The following is a 16,504-nucleotide window of genomic DNA, read 5'->3' as shown; positions in this document are numbered from 1 at the left end:
CTTTGCTTGTGATTGCCTAAGCAATCTCCTCAAGGAAGAGTAGAGTAATACTTGGACATAGTTACAATCGTAAAGTTCGTTACATGACTTATTCGATCCTTAGAAAATACCATTTGATTTTTTTTATTTATTATAAAAATACATGTATTCGAAACCAACAAACAAGCAATTTTAAACAGCGGGAAACACAAACATAACTTATTAAGCATATCAAAATGCATATAAATTTATAGATGTATAACAATTAGAGACAGAACTTAAAGTGATGGCATGTTTATTCAATCTGTTAACCCATTTAAATTTGATAATAATTATTATACCAGTCAAGCAATTTTAATCGATTAGCTCCATATGCTAAATGAAGCCAAGCAAACAAATCAGGGTGTGGGATTTTTAACTGAACCCGTGAAAATGACATCGACCCAAGGAAACAAAACAAAGTGTGCAATTCTAATATGGGACCGCGAAAATGACTTCGAGCGTGGAGAAATATCTACCCTCAAGATATCGAGCCATCCATCGAATTTTATACGAACAAAGAGTAAAATCAATCGGTCCTTTTAATCTGGTTCGAGCCAACGAGGATATCGAGCCATAAAATATTCATTAATAAATATCAGATGATAATACTGATTCCTTCAGTAATGTCCATGTTAACAAACATATCTTTCTTAAGTAATGTTCGTATTTTCAAGCTTACTTTCCTTAAGTAATGTTCATGTTTACAAGCTTACTTTCCTTAAGTAATGTTCATATTAACAAGAATATTTTCCTTGCGTAATGTTCATATTTACAAGCTTCCTTTCCTTAAGTAATGTTCATATTTACAAGCTTATTTTCCTTAAGTAATGTTCATATTTAAAAGCTTACTTTCCTTACGTAATGTTCATATTTACAAGCATATTTTCCATTAGTTATGTCCGTATTTTCAAGCATTTTTTTCTGTAAGTTATGTAATGTTGTCAGTTTAATGTATATAACAGACCCAAAACGTGATAGTTTGATAAAGCTTTATTACATTCATACACATACGCACACGATCTTTAATCCAATCAATAACTGAACTATCAACATACATGCAACTGTTAGCCGGAGGCGGGCTTATCATACACAGAGGCGGGTTTATCAATACTTTGCTCTGATTGGCCGCTACATACTTCCTTGATGAAAACTATATACATACATTTAATATTTTTATTAAAGCTCGAGTGTTCCAAAACTGATTGCTTTAAAATGAAGTTCGTGTATATTTCCTTGGAAGAAACCAGAACTCACATTGCCATGATATATTTCTGGTTGGGATTGAACAAGATAGATGGACACGTTGACCACTAGACCATTTTCACCCTTATTGAATACATAGTTTTTGTGTGTAACATTTGTTTTTCTTATCACCATAAAGGTGACTTTGCATATGCGGATAAAGAGATGACTTGTTTGAGAATGTATAATTACAAAGGTCGCATCTATATGGTCTATTGACTAAATGAACTCCTCTATGCGCTATCAGTCCACCTTTTCGCACAAATGTCTCGTCACATATCAAACATTTGTAAGGCTTAAGGTCAAGGTGAACAACGCGGTGGTCGTTCAATCTTAAGTTGCTGCTGAATGACTTGTCACATGAGTCACATTGGAATGGTTTCTCCCCAGTATGTATGCGTGTATGTATTAGTAAGGCTGCATTCGTATGGCATAATGTGTCACACACACCACACTTAAAATGCTTTCTTACATATCCTAGATGTCGTTTTCTATGTTCAAGCAATCCTGTTTTGGTTTCATAACAAGCTCCACACTCTGAACATTTATGTTTTTGTTCACTGTTATGCACCAGAATGTGAGTTTGGAGTGAACCTTTGGTTTTATATGATTTAAAACAAATTTTACAGTGGTAGTTCCTTAATTCACTATGAACTATTGAATGCATTTTCAACCCAACCTTCTTTTTGAATGTTGCACTGCAATCTCTGCACTTGTATGGCTTATCTACTAAATGGATTCGCATATGTTCTTCATATGCTTTGAGCATTGTAAAGTTTAAGCCACAAATACCACACTCTACCTCATCTGCATGCGTCTTAGCAACATGAAAGTTTAACGTCCTTTCTGAGTCAAACGCGCATTGACAATTAGAGCAAACATATTTGTTATTACTTTCATGTCTCTCCTCAATATGCGACATTAATCTGGAATTGCACATAAAACCCTTTCCACATATTTCACATTCATATGGCCGAATTTTTTTGTGCCTAAGCAGGTGAGTTTGCAGAATGTTGTTTTGGGTAAAGCTAGCAGGACATTCTGTGCATTTGTATGGCTTCTTGATGTTTTTATCATGTGTCTTTTGATGCTTTTTCAAATATTTCTTGATCGTGAACTCTTTATCACATACTTCACATTTGAATGGCTTAAGTCCATTATGCTTGTTCATATGAGATTGAAGGGATCTTCTATCAGCGAACGATTCCTCACACTCAGCACATTTGAACATTTTTTCTTCACCGGTGTGTTTTCTTTTGTGTGCCATCAACATATGTCTAAAGGTGAACCTTGAATCACATACATCACACGCGAAAGGTTTCAAACCAGAATGTCTTTTCATATGGATATTCAATTCCGAAATGAATTTGAAAGTCTTTCCACAAATGTCGCAAGAAAACGGCTCCTCTCCGCTATGTATAACCATATGCCTTTTAAGTGTCAGTTTTGATGATAGGAGAGCACAGCACATTTTGCATTTGAATTGCTTAGATTTCAGCAATGTTTTTGCATCGTTGTCAGCTGATGAATCTTCACTTTGTTCCGAGGATGATGAACACTTTTCCGAATCAACCGCTACTTTCTCCTCCATATTGAAACGACTACGCACAGCTTTGCAATTTGTTGACTTCAGGAAATATTTGTCTAAAATATAAATAAACATGTATGTTTCAATATTTAGAAAATTAATATTGTTACATGAAGGGATTTGATCAATTCTCAGTTTGTCGATCTGCATTTTGCATTTTTACTTCAAGATATCTAGAATGATGTATTATCACAACATGTATTCGTGAAAAAAGAAATATTGATGATAAATAATAATATAATACATGAACAGTTTGAGCTTCAATTAAATGTGTAAATGACGTACTGTTTATCACGTGTAACAAATACAAAGTCGGAGCAACTTAGTCTCATTTGTCCACAAACACTGAACAGCGAATACGATGCTGTTTTTGATTATGATCGAATACATGGCAAAATTCTGTTTAAATGCCCAGTAGATCAAGGTGTCTACAGTTGAAAAATGTGTTATATTCACACAATTAACTTAAACATCACGTATTTTTTCAACAATTTCACGATAGTCGATAACAAGGAAAAATGTAAACAAAACAAACTTGCTCAAAAGGGAAGTAACTAGGTAGTAAATTGGAGATGAAACAGACAACGATTTATATACCTTTCTCTACAGTGCGAACATAAATTTATTTCCCTTATTTTTTCAATATGTTTTTGTTGTTCTTATTGATATTATATACATATACGAATATAGCGTATAGGTAATAAAACTCTTTTGAATAACAATGACTTTAATGCAACAACATAATATACGTTTTACATCTATAAAATGAACTCAATAAAAACTTGTACACAAAACATGATGTGTACCTTTCATTTCATATTTAAAGACGAATACTGTGATTTACACTTGTTTATTCAAACTATCTTTTATAAATAAATATTCTTAATCGATTAAAACACATCAACAATGATTTTTTTCTGTAATTTATATCCAATGGGTAAAATATATTGACCTAAACACAATTAATGCATTGAAAATATAAAAGTAATGAAAACGTACCGGAATAATAAAGATGAGGTTTGTTTAATAATTATGTCCGTTTATTTTGAAGGCAATGCCGCATATGCTTTTTACACTAAGGCTAAACTATTAAATACTGAGTCTTGTACAATTACAAAACAAGCACCAATAATTATCTTTTGATGGCACAAAATCAATAAAAGGTCGCTTGTTTAGCTTAAGGGAGATAATTGATATAACCTCAATATGTGATAACGTTTAAAAGTGAAGTGTAAACGTGTTGACACCGAGTAATTATGTCCTAAAATAGGAAATCACTAAGCCTAAGGTGGTTAGTCTCCACTTTCCCACCCGCTGATTTACTTACTTGCAAATTATCACCAATTATCTCTTCGCACCTTAATTCTAGCTGTATGATCGCCAGATTTGGAGATAAATCGGCACAATCATAGCAATTCAATGCAACTCAATAGTTTATTTGCACAAACATTCAAGTTCATCGCCTTTACTTCTGGCGGTAACATTTATTTACATACATGAGTAGAGCATGATATTATAATACACAGATTAATAACACTATTAGGATATTGATAATTCACGTAAAAAAGTTATTATTAACGTGAAATTGCTTGAACAGTGGCGTACCTTAATCCTTTACAGAACAATATCTATAAATTGACCACCCTCGCTAATGCGGTCAGGCATGTTTTTACAGTAACGAGTATGAAAGTGATGAAAAGTGATAGTTGTAAGGCCACTGTTCAGAGCATAATTATTATTTGTTTTAGTTCACTGATCAGACTTAAGAAAACAAAAGGATTAAAACAACTACAACAACAAAACAAAAATTGTTTCAAGAGCAAGCAATAATAGCAACACCAACAGCACCTGATCAGATGGCTATAAATGCAACAATAACAGCAACAGCAACAACAACAGATAGGATTGCTAGAAATGCAACAATAACAGCAACAACAACAGATAGGATGGCTAGAAATGCAACAATAACAGCAACAACAACAACAACAACAGATAGGATTGCTAGAAATGCAACAATAACAGCAACAACAACAACAACAGATAGGATTGCTAGAAATGCAACAATAACAACAACAACAGATAGGATGGCTAGAAATGCAACAATAACAGCAGCAACAACAACAACAACAGATAGGATTGCTAGAAATGCAACAATAACAGCAACAACAACAACAACAGATAGGATTGCTAGAAATGCAACAATAACAGCAACAACAACAACAGATAGGATGGCTAGAAATGCAACAATAACAGCAACAACAACAACAACAACAGATAGGATGGCTAGAAATGTAACAATAACAGCAACAACAACAACAGATAGGATTGCTAGAAATGCAACAATAACAGCAACAACAACAACAGATAGGATTGCTAGAAATGCAACAATAACAGCAACAACAACAGATAGGATGGCTAGAAATGCAACAATAACAGCAACAACAACAACAGATAGGATTGCTAGAAATGCAACAATAACAGCAACAACAACAGATAGGATGGCTAGAAATGCAACAATAACAGCAACAACAACAGATAGGATGGCTAGAAATGCAACAATAACAGCAACAACAACAACAACAGATAGGATTGCTAGAAATGCAACAATAACAGCAACAACAACAGATAGGATGGCTAGAAATGCAACAATAACAGCAACAGCAACAACATATAGGATTGCTAGAAATGCAACAATAACAGCAACAACAACAACAGATAGGATGGCTAGAAATGCAACAATAACAGCAACAACAACAACAGATAGGATGGCTAGAAATGCAAAAATAATAACAATGAGTACATCAGCAACATCGTTAACAACGAAAAGGCACCAGATTTGACGGAAACAAATGCAATAGCAATAAGTACATCAGCAACATCATCATTCACGACAACAACTCCAGATCTGACGGCTACAAATGCAACAACAATAACAACGAGTACATCATCAACAACGACAACAACACGAGACCTGTCGGCTACAAGAGCAACAACAATTACATCAAGTATATCAGTAACTTAACCAATAACGTCAACAGCACCAGATTTTACGGCTACAATTACAAGAGATATCACAACGACGACATCAACAGATCTGACGGCTACAGTTGCAACAACCATAATAACGCCATTAGCATCAACTCCGATGGCTTCACATGCAGCAACAACACCAAATTAACCTCAGTAGCAACACCGGATTCTACGACTGCATCGACAACAGGTTAAAATTTGTCATGTGTTTATCAATGCTTGCATTAATAATTAAAGCTACTGAATCGATCTTTTAAAACAAAAACTTTATATGCGGTATGTATACATGTAGGTACCATGGCTCGCCCTTATACATTAAGACTAGTTATGCCATTATGGCAATTTTCAATTTTGATTTCAAATCATTCTAATACGAAAAATTATAGAAATTAACATGTTTAACATTTTATAAAGCGTAGTATTTCATAGATTAAGTATCAGAGCATATTTTATTTCAAATGTAATGAAAATATATTTTTTAAGCATTTTTATTACTCGAGTCCTATTTGTCATATGTGTGGTATAACTTTGTACATTTTGTGTTATAGATCTACAATTAGTCAAAACTAAAATCGCAACCTTTTCAGCACGGTTTAGCAAGTTTTTGCCTATTAACACCTATCAACTATATTGTTACAACATACAATACATAGCCTAAGCCTCAACTTATTTTTCTATTGGAACAATTAGCCGTTGAGAAAGTGGGAACAATCCAACCGAGCTCCTATTTACAGTTGTGTGTAATTACAAGATAATGATTTAGTGGTTCTTGGCAAGTGTGAGATCTGTATTGTTTTGTTCAAAACTAAGTATTTAACAGTTTTGCCTAAGCGTATCAAAACATAAACGGCTGTGCCTTCTCGATAAACGGACTTATTTATTAGCCTCACCTTTATACTGTTATATTGTCATTAGTTTAAATGCAGTAATTGTGTTAAGTCATATTTTTCAAGTATTCGTGGATAGAAAATTTATTGGTAAACAATTAGTTGAAATGTTTTTAATGCACTAAAGAATACATATATAAAACATATATTCATATGATAAGAAGTATAAATATACAAGTCATAATTTCGGTCCTCAAACATCATTCGTCTGTAAATATGAAATGAAATGTAAACATAATCGCGTTTGTGTACATGTATATATTGAGTTCATTATCCAGGTTTCACACGATCAATTGTAATATTTAAGTCATTGTAATTCAAAAGTAATTGTTACACATTCTGCATTGAGTGTTTGTTGATATATCTTCTTACAACAACAACACAAACATATTGATCCTCACAGTTTGTCAATCTTGATAGCGAAAACATACTATCAATGTAACAGATTTATATAAACCGTTGCCTGCTCCATCCAAAATTTACTACCCAGTTACATCCCCTCGAAACAAGTTTGCATAAATGTAATAATTCGTGATATTTAAGTAAGACATATGACAGGATCATATTTTTGATTATAAACACTAAAATCTATAAAGATTTATGCATGTGCGCACTAAAGCAGTTGATCAGTGTAGGTGGGTAAAAGAGTCTGAGACTAAGTTGCTCCTGCCTCGGTATTCGTGCAATTGATGTACAGTGACGTCAGTGTGTATACGACACGTTTTCATCTTTAGATATCATTGCAGCTCAAACGGTACATGTATCTACTTATAATTCATCACGGTAAATTTTTGTTACCATGATTACACTTATTGCATTATTTCTATTCTAACGAATAAATATTTTGACACATTACAAATTGTAACCTGACTCGATTCGGCAGTTAAGTCCGGTGTTGCTATTATGGCTGGTGTTATTGCTGCATTTGAAGACGTCAGATCTGGTGATGTTGTCGTTGTTATTGTTGTTACATTTGTAGACGTCAGATCTGGTGATGTTGTCGTTGTTGTTTTTGTTGCATTTGTAGCCGTCAGATCAGGTTATGTTGTCGTAGTTATTCTTGTTGCATTTGTAGCCTTCTGATCTGGGGATGTTGTCGTTGTTATTTTTCTTGCATTTGTAGCTGTAGGATCTGGTGTTTTTTTCGTTTTTGGTTAAGTTGCTGATGTACTTGTTGTTTCATTTGTAGCAGACATATCTGGTGTTGTTGTCGTTGTTGATGATGTAGTCGTTGTTATTGTGGTTGCATTTGTAGCTGTCAAATCTATATTTGTTAACGTTGCTGATGTACTCGTTGTTATTATTTTTGCATGTGTATCCATCCTATCAGGTGCTGCTGTTGTTGTTGCTACGTTTGTGCCGATTGATCTCCAAAACTGACGGTCTGCATTCGGAAAACAATAACAATACCTACCACTTTCGAAAAAAATGTATCATATGAGACTTCCACGAAAGAGAATTTTATAAATTCGTAATATCACGGGATATATTAATACAGACATGTTTTTCAACTAAAACAAGCGTCATCATAAACAAGAAATTTCTACTCATTCGGTTTCTAGAAAATATCGTTTATAAATATACATTAGTTTGGACTGATTAGTATTGTTTGCAGAATGCTTTGCAATCAGATCTGAATTATTATTGTGACAATTTGTATTTTATCTATACACAATTATAGAAACTCTTTTATTACTTATAGATATACACTGAAAACAAATTCCATAATGAAGTTATATTCTACAATAAGTATTATTTCTAACAGTATTAAACAAGATGTCTGAAATAAATTATAGTGAATCAAAATACTGCGGTTTAAGTGTTTGTCTGTAGTACATATTTTATTGAACAGTATAGCAAATACAGTTAGGTTTAAGGTGTGCAGAGAAAATTAATGATAATTTGCAAGTAAGAAAATCAAATTTTGTTAAAGTGAGAACTTACCACATTAGTCTAAGTGATTTCCCTTTTTAGGACATGATTACTCGGTCAACACGTTAACACTGCACTTTTAAACGTTAGCAAATATAGAACGAACATCTGTTGCATTTAAATCATTGGTATTTAAATAATAATTTTAATATCTTTACTTTATGTCCGTATATGTATACAACATAAATAAGAACAACAAAAACATATTGAATAACACAGTATGAAAATAAATTCATGTTTTTGCACTGTAGACAAGTTAACATAAATCGTTGTCTGCTTCATTCCAAAATTAATACCCAGTTGCTTCCCGTTGAAGCAAGTTTGTTTTGTTTACATTTTGGCCTTGTTTAAAACTTTCTTGATAGTGTTGAAAGGATACGTGATGTTAAAGTAAAACGTGTGAATATAGCATAATTTTTGCAACTGTAGACACTTTGATCTACAAATAATAAGGCTTGCAAACAGAATTGCGTATGTATTCGACTATTCGATCATAATAAAAAAAACAGCATCGTATTTGCTGATCAGTGTTTGTGGTCAATAGGTCTGAGACTAAGTTGCTCCGACTTGGTATTTGTTACACTTGATATATAGTGCGCCATAGACACTTGAAGCTCAAACTGTACTTGTATTATATCATAATTCATCATTATTAGTTAATGATTTAATCAGTATGCTTAGGCCTAAAAAATACATTTGGTTCGGGTTACCCGACCCTACATACTGAATAGGCGCCGACCCTACCGTTTTTATAGTCAGTTTGAAAAATAAAAATGAAAAACTAAAAAAAATATAAAAAAAATCGCTTTTTTTTTGGCTTTTCAATATGAAGTTTAAAATCTTAAATGCTTATATAGAAGATAACTTTAACACCATTCTCCAATGATGAAAATGACATTCTAATATAAAGCCTAATAAAAATAAAATAAAAAAGAAGCCTACCTACCCTACCTATTTTTGAAAAGGATGTAACCCTAACCAAACATTTTTTTAGGCCTTATAACATAATTTCTATTCTCACAAATGAATGTTTTCATAATACATCATTCTACATTTCAAGAAGTAATGCAAAATGCGGTTCAGCAAACTTAGAATTGAACAATACCTTTCAATAAACGGTAACAATTTTCTTTATATTGAAAGTTGAAACATACATGTTTATTTATTTTTTTTCAGACAAAATATTTCCTGAAGTCAACAAATTGCAAAACTGTGCATAGTCACTTCAATATGGAGGAGAATGCAGCGGTTGATTCGGAAAAGTGTTCATCATCCTCGGAACAAAGTGAAGATTCAACAGCGGACAACGATGCAGAAACATTGCAGAAATCTAAACAATTCAAATGCAAAATGTGCTGTGCTCACCTGTCATCAAAACTGACACTTAAAAGGCATATGGTTATACACAGCGGAGAAAAGCCGTTTTCTTGCGATACTTGTGGAAAGTCTTTCAAATTTATTTCGGAATTAAATGTACATATGAAAAGACATTCTGGTTTAAAACCTTTCGCTTGTGATGTATGTGATTTAAGATTCACCTTTAGATTTATGTTGATGGCACACAAAAGAAAGCACACCGGTGAAAAATTGTTCAAATGTGCTGAGTGTGAGGAATCGTTCGCTGATAGAAGATCCCTTCAATCTCATATGAACAAGCATAATGGACTTAAGCCATTCAAATGTGAAGTATGTGATAAAGAGTTCACGATCAAGACATATTTGACAAGACATCAAAAGACACATGATACAAACATCAAGAAGCCATACAAATGCACAGAATGTCCTGCTAGCTTTACCCAAAACAGCCTTCTGCAAGCACACCTGATTAGACATAAACGTACTTGGCCATATGAATGCGAAATATGTGGAAGGGGTTTTATGTGCAATTCTAGCTTAATGTCGCACATTGTGGACAGACATGAAAGTAATAACAAGTATATTTGTTCACATTGTCAATGCGCGTTTGAATCAGAAAAGAGGTTAAACTGTCATGTTGCACAGAAGCATTCAAATAAGGTAGATTGTGGCATTTGTGGCTTGAACTTCACAAAGCACAAAGCATATGAAAAACATATGCGAATCCATTCAATATATAGGCCATACAAGTGCGGAGAATGCTTTAAAACATATAAAACTAGGCTTGCGTTGAACCAACATATTTCAACCCATTCAGTTATTAAGCCATATAAGTGCAGAGATTGCATTGCAGCATTCAAAACGAGGCATCAATTGGAAAAACATTCAATAGTTCATAGTGAATTAAGGAACTACAAATGTAATATCTGTTTTAAATCATATAAAACCAATGGCGCACTGCAAACTCACATTCTGGTGCATAACAGTGAACAAAAACATAAATGTTTAGAATGTGGAGCTCGTTGTGAAACCAAATCAGGATTGCGTGAACATAGAAAGCGACATCTAAGAAATGGAATTTGGCGTTTTAAGTGTCGTGTGTGTGATACAACATGCGATAGCCATTTAGCGTTAAGAAAACATACACGCATACATACTGGGGAGAGACCATTCCAGTGCGAGTCATGTGACCAGTCATTCCGAACCAATTGTCAATTGATCAGCCACCGCGCTGTGCACCTTGACCTCAAGCCGTACAAATGTTTGATATGTGACGAGACTTTTGTGCGAAGAAATGGACTTGTAGCGCATAGAGGAGTTCATTTAGTCAACAGACCATATAGATGCGATCTTTGTAATTATACTTTCTCTCGCAAGTCAGCTATCAATCCTCATATACAAAGTCACCTTTATGGTGATAAGAAAAGCAAATGTTACACGCAAAAAATGTATTCGATGAGGATGAAAATGGTCTAGTTGTCAACGTGTCTACCATGGCAACGTGAATTCTGATTTCTTCCAAGGAAGTATACACGAACTTCAGTTTAAAGCAGTCAGTTTTTGTCACACTCGAGCTTAAATAGAAATATTGGATGTATGAAGTATTTTAAGCAGTTAAACGTGTTTTATTGACTAGTATGTCTATTATTAATATATATATTTATCATAAAGAAACGCTTATAAATTATGTATACTATCAATACTTGATGTCAAAACATTGTTTTATATGTATGAAATATCCATATGCTATGACATGATTTTATTTTGCATGTATATATCATTTCGCATTTGCTATACTGATAGTGTGATAAACATGTATAATGAAATAAAAAGAACAATTCAAAAATCAAATGAATGAAACACATTTTGTTTTCTTTTTATAAATCTTATAATCAAGAACATAAGCCGGCATTCAAATGATTCATATAAGAATAAACAATATAGTTCGAAATGGCCAAAATTGCGATAACCCACGTACCGGATACGGATACATTAACATGTCAGTTCCGAAAATCTATTTTTTTCCCTTCCAAATGATATCAAAATTACAAAAGGTCAAGAAACTTTTTTGAACAACCGAGAACTAATTATTTAAATGGAAAACGTCTTCTGGCCCAAAACAATATCAGATAACTACAGCAGCCGGGGCAACGGCGACAACAGTTGCATTGGTAGCAATTTGGGCTCCCTGCGTTGCTCCTTGAATTCCTGCCTGAGTGGCGACTTGGGTTGCAACTTGTGTACCTATCATGGTTCCGGCCTGAACGGCCGCAGTCGCACCGATCTGAGAGCCAACAACGGCAGCGATACTTACACCCATGATTGTGCCGGCCATGGACAACGCAGTCACACTTCCGGCAGTGACGGCCGCCGTCGCCTGGGCATCAGCGGCCTTTTTTCTTCCTCTTCCGCCGTATCGTCAATTGAGCGGACTAAAGAGAGAGAAAGGACAATAACAATGATTTGGCGATTGAATTTTTTCAGACGTGTAAATCATAAATATAGTCATTGAATATAACATACCAGTATTTTGTTATACTTCATATTTGCCGTGGGACAATTGACTGACAAAATCTCGTTTTAATAAATATGCATTAGGCAAGAAAGACATCTCTTCTTTTAATGAATTCACAAGTTAAAATTAATTATTCTTCAATATCCGTTTCAGCACCCGGATATCATCGGCCATTTTTATCGTTAACAAGCTCGGATATATGCCGGTGTATAAGTAGAAACGATTCTTAAAATGTTGAATTCTACCATAAATTAAATGTTGTGTTTTAGTTAGCTACTATTTGTTGATATAAGTTTAAATTAATTGCCAGTGAAGTGTATTATTGCACACAGAATCAAGATTCCCAAGTGTTAACTCATTATGTTTATCTGCTAAATAAAATTACTACGCGATCTGCTTGCAGCGGACTTTACAAGACCCGATTTCTGACATTGTAAACCATCCATATACATATGAGGTTGTTAACTAATTATAAATTAAATATGCTCTGATACATAATCTAAGAGATACTGTGCATTTACAAAGAGTAAAACATGATATATTTATAATATAATGTTTCGTACTTCAGATCGAAAATGAAAATTGACATAAGTAGTTTTGGTTTATTAGGGCTAGACCTGGTACCTATATGTTCAGCATGTACGGTATTTGTTTTTATTTAAGATCAAATCAGTAGCTTTAATTATGACTGCAAGCATTAATAACCACTTATTTTTACCTGTCGTAGATGCGGCCATTAAATCCGGCGTTGCTATTGTGGTTGGTGCTGTTGTTGCATTTGTAGCCGTCAGATCAGGCGCTGTCGTCGTGGCTATTGTTGTTGCATTTGTAGCCGTCAGATCTGGTGATGTCATCGTGGTTATTGATGTTGCATTTGTAGCCGTCAGATCTGATGATGTCGTCGTGGTTATTGTTGTTGCATTTGTAGCCGTCAGATCTGATGATGTCGTCGTGGTTATTGATGTTGCATTTGTAGCCGTCAGATCTGATGATGTCGTCGTGGTTATTGTTGTTGCATTTGTAGCCGTCAGATCAGGCGCTGTCGTCAAGGTTATTGTTGTTGCATTTGTAGCCGTCAGATCTGATGATGTCGTCGTGGTTATTGTTGTTGCATTTGTAGCCATCAGATCAGGCGCTGTCGTCGTGGTTATTGTTGTTGCATTTGTAGCCGTCAGATCAGGCGCTGTCGTCGTGGTTATTGTTGTTGCATTTGTAGCCGTCAGATCAGGCACTGTCGTCGTAGTTATTGTTGTTGCATTCGTAGTCGTAAGATCTGGTGATGTCATCGTGGTTATTGTTGTTGCATTTGTAGCCGTCAGATCTGATGATGTCGTCGCGGTTATTGTTGTTGCGTTTGTAGCCGTCAGATCTGGTGATGTTGTCGTTGTTGGTAACGTTGCTGATGTACTTGTTGTTATTGCTGTTGCATTTGTAGCCGTCAGATCTGGTGTTGCTGTTGTTGCATTTGTAGCCGTCAGATCTGGTGTTACTGTTGTTGCATTTGCAGCTGTCGGGTCTGGTGTTGCTGTTGTTGCATTTGTAGCCGTCAGATCTGGTGTTACTGTTGTTGCATTTGTAGCCGTCAGATCTGGTGTTACTGTTGTTGCATTTGTAGCCGTCAGATCTGGTGTTGCTGTTGTTGCATTTGTAGCCGTCAGATCTGGTGTTGCTGTTGTTGCATTTGTAGCCGTCAGATCTGGTGATGTTGTCGTTGTTGGTAATGTTGCTGATGTACTTGTTGTTATTGCTGTTGCATTTGTAGCCGTCAGATCTGGTGTTGCTGTTGTTGCATTTGTAGCCGTCAGATCTGGTGTTGCTGTTGTTGCATTTGTAGCCGTCAGATCTGGTGATGTTGTCGTTGTTGGTAATGTTGCTGATGTACTTGTTGTTATTGCTGTTGCATTTGTAGCCGTCAGATCTGGTGTTGCTGTTGTTGCATTTGTAGCCGTCAGATCTGGTGTTGCTGTTGTTGCATTTGTAGCCGTCAGATCTGGTGATGTTGTCGTTGTTGGTAATGTTGCTGATGTACTTGTTGTTATTGCTGTTGCATTTGTAGCCGTCAGATCTGGTGTTACTGTTGTTGCATTTGCAGCTGTCGGGTCTGGTGTTACTGTTGTTGCATTTGTAGCCGTCAGATCTGATGATGTCGTCGCGGTTATTGTTGTTGCGTTTGTAGCCGTCAGATCTGGTGATGTTGTCGTTGTTGGTAACGTTGCTGATGTACTTGTTGTTATTGCTGTTGCATTTGTAGCCGTCAGATCTGGTGTTGCTGTTGTTGCATTTGTAGCCGTCAGATCTGGTGTTGCTGTTGTTGCATTTGTAGCCGTCAGATCTGGTGATGTTGTCGTTGTTGGTAATGTTGCTGATGTACTTGTTGTTATTGCTGTTGCATTTGTAGCCGTCAGATCTGGTGTTGCTGTTGTTGCATTTGTAGCCGTCAGATCTGGTGTTGCTGTTGTTGCATTTGTAGCCGTCAGATCTGGTGATGTTGTCGTTGTTGGTAATGTTGCTGATGTACTTGTTGTTATTGCTGTTGCATTTGTAGCCGTCAGATCTGGTGTTGCTGTTGTTGCATTTGTAGCCGTCAGATCTGGTGTTGCTGTTGTTGCATTTGTAGCCGTCAGATCTGGTGATGTTGTCGTTGTTGGTAATGTTGCTGATGTACTTGTTGTTATTGCTGTTGCATTTGTAGCCGTCAGATCTGGTGTTGCTGTTGTTGCATTTGTAGCCGTCAGATCTGGTGTTGCTGTTGTTGCATTTGTAGCCGTCAGATCTGGTGATGTTGTCGTTGTTGGTAATGTTGCTGATGTACTTGTTGTTATTGCTGTTGCATTTGTAGCCGTCAGATCTGGTGTTACTGTTGTTGCATTTGCAGCTGTCGGGTCTGGTATTGTTGCTGTTAATGTTGTTGAATTTGTTGCGTCCGTTGCCAATGTATATGATACTGTTGCAGTTATTGTTGCCGTTGTTGTTGTAGGTGCTAAACTTGATGCATATGTTGCCGTAGGATCGGGTGCTGTTGTCGTCGTCATTGTTGCTGTTGATGTTGATTCCGTAGTGCTAAGGTCCACACAGCATAGAAATGTTATAAGGCATAAGACCAGATATGTTTTCATTTTTGATGGCATTTTGATCAAATTTCTATATCGTCATTTACTAGTATGATTTTAATCTGTATTCACTTTCTCATACGAATTGTTTCACTGTTTTAAAACGGTTGATTAAGGAATGTCCAGTTTGAACACTGCGGCATGTGTTTCGTTAACAAATAGATGAATTTCTACTTCAATCCTGTCGAAAGTGTATTGTGGTTTAACGAAGTGTTTAATAATTCTTACATGACACACTTATAATGCAATTCTATATTTCTGATATTTTTACATTTTCCGATGTTCACTTATCAAAAGGAATAAACACGTCAAATAGCAAGAACGTATATACTACGACGTTATGTTTATTTTCCAAATGTAACAAGTAGATCAGTCACCAGCCTTGAGAATTTGAGACTTGAATTATATCAGCGGGGTAGTGTGTTTAAGATGAAGACATATAAGAAATGCTATTTGTTTCGGGTCCTTCATGTATCAGTTTAAAGCATTTCACTCGCTCCACGAGGCCGCATTTATGGGAAATAATTGAGATCATCATCATCATCATCATCGTCGTTGTCGTCATCATCATCGTCATCATCATCACCACCACCACCACAACAACAACCATCATCATCATCACCATCTGTACCATCGTCATCATCATCATCATCATTATCATCATCATCATTATCATCATCATAATCATCAACAACAACATCATCATCATCATCATCATCATCTGTATCATCAAAATTTTACGCCCCTAAGTTACGCCCCACTAACGTCAAAACCTAGAAACGCCCCTGACTGTTAATTCATGATCTCTCTTAGATTTCAAATC

General features: G+C 35.4%; 3 protein-coding genes across 9 annotated transcripts; 1 reads left to right on the top strand and 2 right to left on the bottom strand.

The window, feature by feature from the left end:
* Nucleotides 1–1,015: 1,015 nt before the first annotated feature.
* Nucleotides 1,016–3,923, bottom strand: LOC128224079 (zinc finger protein 600-like). 2 transcript variants are annotated; one of them, XM_052933731.1, is made up of 2 exons: nucleotides 3,851–3,923; nucleotides 1,016–2,907 (listed from the first exon to the last, which is right to left on the bottom strand). In XM_052933731.1, exon 2 carries the CDS (start codon nucleotides 2,852–2,854, stop codon nucleotides 1,349–1,351), a length of 1,506 nt encoding a protein of 501 aa, XP_052789691.1. In that variant the 5' UTR covers nucleotides 2,855–2,907; nucleotides 3,851–3,923; the 3' UTR covers nucleotides 1,016–1,348. The 2 variants fall into 2 exon arrangements, with proteins under 2 accessions (XP_052789691.1, XP_052789690.1); XM_052933730.1 differs by lacking the exon at nucleotides 3,851–3,923 and adding an exon at nucleotides 3,137–3,376.
* A 1,808-nt stretch (nucleotides 3,924–5,731) lies between these two features.
* LOC128224078 (zinc finger protein 808-like) lies at nucleotides 5,732–11,816 on the top strand. 6 transcript variants are annotated; one of them, XM_052933729.1, is made up of 2 exons: nucleotides 5,732–6,071; nucleotides 9,877–11,816. In XM_052933729.1, the coding sequence occupies exon 2, from the start codon at nucleotides 9,931–9,933 to the stop codon at nucleotides 11,530–11,532; it is 1,602 nt and encodes a 533-aa protein (XP_052789689.1). In that variant the 5' UTR covers nucleotides 5,732–6,071; nucleotides 9,877–9,930; the 3' UTR covers nucleotides 11,533–11,816. The 6 variants fall into 6 exon arrangements, with proteins under 6 accessions (XP_052789689.1, XP_052789687.1, XP_052789686.1 ...); XM_052933727.1 differs by lacking the exon at nucleotides 5,732–6,071 and adding an exon at nucleotides 7,241–7,403; XM_052933726.1 differs by lacking the exon at nucleotides 5,732–6,071 and adding an exon at nucleotides 7,241–7,551.
* A 289-nt stretch (nucleotides 11,817–12,105) lies between these two features.
* On the bottom strand, nucleotides 12,106–16,035 carry LOC128224077 (mucin-2-like). The gene is made up of 2 exons (XM_052933723.1): nucleotides 13,290–16,035; nucleotides 12,106–12,488 (listed from the first exon to the last, which is right to left on the bottom strand). The coding sequence occupies exons 1-2, from the start codon at nucleotides 15,697–15,699 to the stop codon at nucleotides 12,403–12,405; spliced, it is 2,496 nt and encodes an 831-aa protein (XP_052789683.1). The 5' UTR covers nucleotides 15,700–16,035; the 3' UTR covers nucleotides 12,106–12,402.
* Nucleotides 16,036–16,504: the final 469 nt, after the last annotated feature.

The sequence above is a fragment of the Mya arenaria genome, chromosome 17 (assembly GCF_026914265.1).
Source record: "Mya arenaria isolate MELC-2E11 chromosome 17, ASM2691426v1".
Classification (NCBI taxonomy): Eukaryota; Metazoa; Mollusca; class Bivalvia; order Myida; family Myidae; genus Mya; species Mya arenaria.
This window is presented reverse-complemented; position numbering and strand designations above follow the sequence as displayed.

Bases quoted from the DNA above. Each gene is read 5' to 3' on its own strand.
- LOC128224079 (XM_052933731.1), bottom strand. From the start codon at position 2,854: ATGGAGGAGAAAGTAGCGGTTGATTCGGAAAAGTGTTCATCATCCTCG.
- LOC128224078 (XM_052933729.1), top strand. From the start codon at position 9,931: ATGGAGGAGAATGCAGCGGTTGATTCGGAAAAGTGTTCATCATCCTCG.
- LOC128224077 (XM_052933723.1), bottom strand. From the start codon at position 15,699: ATGCCATCAAAAATGAAAACATATCTGGTCTTATGCCTTATAACATTT. The intron at 12,489-13,289 runs GTAAAAATAAGT...CTCTCTCTTTAG, and splicing joins AATGGCCGCATCTACGACAG to TCCGCTCAATTGACGATACG.